Here is a 3,755-nt window from a genome sequence, read left to right as displayed (position 1 = left end):
AATACCCATCCCTTGTTTGTATGGTCTCAAATACAATCCTTTTCCTGTTTTAATCTTAACGTCACTTACATTTTCCTTTCTTGCTCTGTTAACTTCGTTTATGGCTTTATACACTGAGGTAGCTCCGCCGGCCAGACTTCCGATGGCAGACAGTCCGGCAAATAATGGCAACAGGAACGGTAACGCTCCTCCAGATTTGGGTATGGGTATGATTCTAGGTTTTTTTATTTGATCCTTTTTACCACCCCTCATCGCATTTCTTGCAGCTTTCAACGCTGCAGGAACCAATACCTTAAGTTCTTTGCTTTTACTCTTTTTAAGTTCGTTTTTAGCCGCCAGTATAGCATCCTTGAGGTGTTTCTTCTGTGTATTTCCATTCTTACTGTCATGTTTCGGACTCCTTTTCTGCCTTTTCTTTGTAACACTTTCTGACTTCGATTTCTTCATACCAGCACCGAGTTTAAGTTTTGCTTTCATAGCGTTCGTTACTAAAAAAGCGTTTACCTTTTCACCGAGTTTAGCGTCCGGAGCCGATACTCTCGTCCACGCCCTATCGGCCAGCAGCCTGTCAGCTTTGTGTCTACTCGTTAAATCCTTGTTCTGAGCGTATGCTATATCGTGTTCCTTGCAGTAACTATCAAGTGGATTGATCCCTTTGTCGCCCCTTGCCAGACGTTTCTCCAATTTAGTACCAGCCCCACAAAATTGGTATCCACCCAACAGATGTGCCTCAAAAGGTAGGTTATCAATAAGCTTATTAATTAGACCTCCACCTCGTTTGAAGCTCAGAACCATACTGATGACCAGTCCTACTTGCTATTCAACTTACCTACCCTATCCCAAAAGTCGTCTTTATCATCATCTTCTGTTGATTTACTTTCTTTCAAGGTTTTTATTTCAGACCTAAGATAAGCTAAGTCATTTATCATTGCACTCATGACATCTGATATGGGCTTACCTTCTCTATTTCGGGACCTTGCAGTCAACGAAGAAGCTGGATAAAAAACCTTAAGCTTTTCATCAATACGTGACATATCAGAGTTTATCCTGTTTTTGAAAGCATCTAATTGTTTACGAGTCACAGGTGAATTTTCATTCTCGCTCGCTTTGACAACCAATTGAATATTATACTTTTTTAAATCTATGACACCATTCATATCAGGTTTAATATAATCCTTTATCATTTCCCTCAGTACCACTTCAACTAAAGTTGTATTGTTGCTTCGTACTGTTTCATCTACATATTCTTTGTTTGCAACATCATGTCTTTCAATTGGCTTTTTGACATTTGTTATTATTGAATTATTGATATTTACTTCACTTTTGTCATCAATGTATAAATACTTCTGCATGAGTGTTCTTGCCTGACCTAAAGTAATGGGAGAATAATTATTTATGGCTTCATTTATATTAATTATAAACTTTTTAAAGTTTAATTCTCCTTTTTCTGGTTTAATGAAGGATTCCACCGTCTTGCTAATTATTTGATTTACCCTAACTAATTCTTTATCTAGATAAAGTTTATTTATTGCATCAGAGTCATCGGTTGGATCTTTTTCAATTTTAAAAAAGCTCAATCGTTTATTCTTCATATTAATTTCATCATTGATACCAAAAGTCACACATTTTAAATTAATCTGTGAATTAACATAATTTTCGATGTATTGTTTAGAAACTACATCCGTTAACTCGGTAGGATCTCCAATATTGTTAATTCTCATTCTTTTAGCATTAAAATTGCCATTTTCATACATTAAAGTATTGCTTTTGAAATAATCGAGAGATATTGCATCTTTTCCATCTACAGGGTTTGATATATTTTTAATATTATGATTTTCGCAATCAATAATAAATTTCTTTCTATCAAACTTAATAGTATCTCGTAGTTCTTTGTCCATACTATTTTGAAAGTACCTCTTATTAACAACATCCATGTCTGATTCAGGATCATTGACATTAACAATTTTTCTCTTTCTTAAATTAACTTGTTTATCCTCTAACAATAGACATTTTGATGAAATATAATTTAAAGTAACGGCATCACTAGAATCGACAGCTTCCCCTACGTTTGTTAACCTTTTGTTTTCAATATTAAAATTTTGTTTATCAGTTAGCTTGAAACCTATTCCTGAAGGTCCTACTACAACGTTTTCTTTGGAAGTAAAACCTATATAACCTCCAAACTTGTCGATACTTGGTTTCATCGTCTTGAAAGTCAAACATCAAATGATGCTATTCTCTTATTTTGATTGATATAACTATGTTTTTATTCATGACGTAATATTTAATTGTGTATAAATATATATTTATATCAGATAAATGAAAGGGAGATAAATTAATCTGAAACAAGGTAGGTAATAAATAACACTGAACACAGATTGTATGTCAAAATAATTTATATTTATTTACAAACATATCAAAATTACAAATATACATAACAAATGTCAAATATAATTGTTACACTTACAAAATTATGAAAAAAAATCTATGTATTAATTTGAAGATTCAATGGTTACAGTAATTAAAAACATAAACAATCAAACTAAATAGATAAGTTAAGTTTACAGTTTTTTTCATTACAGTCATAATACTTTCTATTATTCCACTATTTACATAAATTTACTGTAAAGCTCAAATTACTTGATTTATTTGTAACTAGATAATGTCCCTTCTTACAATGACAGACACATGATTGTCAACAATTATTTCCTCTAATTTACAGTCCGGATCATCGTGATCTTCGGAACCACCGTTTAAGACCCAACACACCCTAGCAACCTTTATTAGGACAAGATCCGCGATGTGACTACAGTAATTAATGCTGAACGGCTCGTTTCCATGATTTATTAGGTTAACCCTGACTACGTCTGTATGGTTGGAGTCAATAGACGCTGGAGAGTCTAAAACTGTCACCCCGAAAGTTTCCGCTTGCCATGCTACCGGTCGAATTTGTCCTTCATAACCTTCAGGTATTCTAATTTTTATACCCGCAGATATGGTTTTTCTTTCTCCAGGATTTAATGTTATAGTGTAAATACAGGAAGGGAAAAATGCGTGCAGAGGTATAGCAACCCGACCCATGTTCTCGTATTCAGGCATATTAAGGAAGCCCTCGTCAACAGAAAGTTGTTCGTACCTGACCGGTACAGTTTCCAAAAAAAACATTATCTGAAAAGTAAAAAACTAAATTAACTTACATACAAATCTAACAAATAATTTGAGCTTAACAAGAATCATTGGTCATTTTAGCTTTTTTTGCAATCAGTTCTTTGTGTAAATCAATTTTCCTTTTTTTATTCTCAATTAGTTTGTAATGGCCATATGCCATGGTATGGATATTATCATTTAATACAAATCTTTTATCATCATGAGACGATAACGCTAGTTTTCGTACTTTCGTTGTGTATACATCATGTTTCCTACTCCTAATTATATTCATTTCTTTGTACTGGTTTTGATTACAAAACAAAGCTCTCTCGTAGTCCTGAAAAGTTATTTCATTTTTAACAACACTTTTCTTTACACCCTTAGCACGTTTCTTACAATCATAATTCTTACTAAGAGTAGTATATAGCTTTGTCCTAAGACCAATGAATTTCTTTAGGGGAACTGATAAAGTTTCATCTTTCATAACACCAAGTCTTTTCTTATTATCGAGAGAGAAACAAGCGTGTGTTATTGGGTACTCACTAGTGTCAAAGTAATGTATATTCTCCTTGATTTGCTCATATACGTCAACTGAGTTTACATTTATA

At 33.3% G+C, this 3,755-nt stretch overlaps 1 protein-coding gene across 1 annotated transcript in view; it reads left to right on the top strand.

The window, feature by feature from the left end:
- Positions 1–232, top strand: part of LOC129000208 (NADP-dependent malic enzyme-like) — a 7,289-nt gene extending 7,057 nt beyond the window's left edge. Inside the window, exon 6 of the mRNA XM_054427163.1 lies at positions 119–232. Coding sequence (XP_054283138.1) covers positions 119–232 — 114 coding nt within the window. The remainder of the gene's footprint in view (positions 1–118) is intronic.
- The last annotated feature ends 3,523 nt before the right edge of the window (positions 233–3,755 follow it).

The sequence above is a fragment of the Macrosteles quadrilineatus genome, unplaced genomic scaffold (assembly GCF_028750875.1).
Source record: "Macrosteles quadrilineatus isolate MER2022 unplaced genomic scaffold, UCM_ALF_1.0 Scaffold_8__2_contigs__length_117827958, whole genome shotgun sequence".
NCBI lineage: Eukaryota > Metazoa > Arthropoda > Insecta > Hemiptera > Cicadellidae > Macrosteles > Macrosteles quadrilineatus.
The sequence above is the reverse complement of the archived record's forward strand: the minus strand, read 5'-3'. Positions and strand labels throughout refer to the sequence as shown.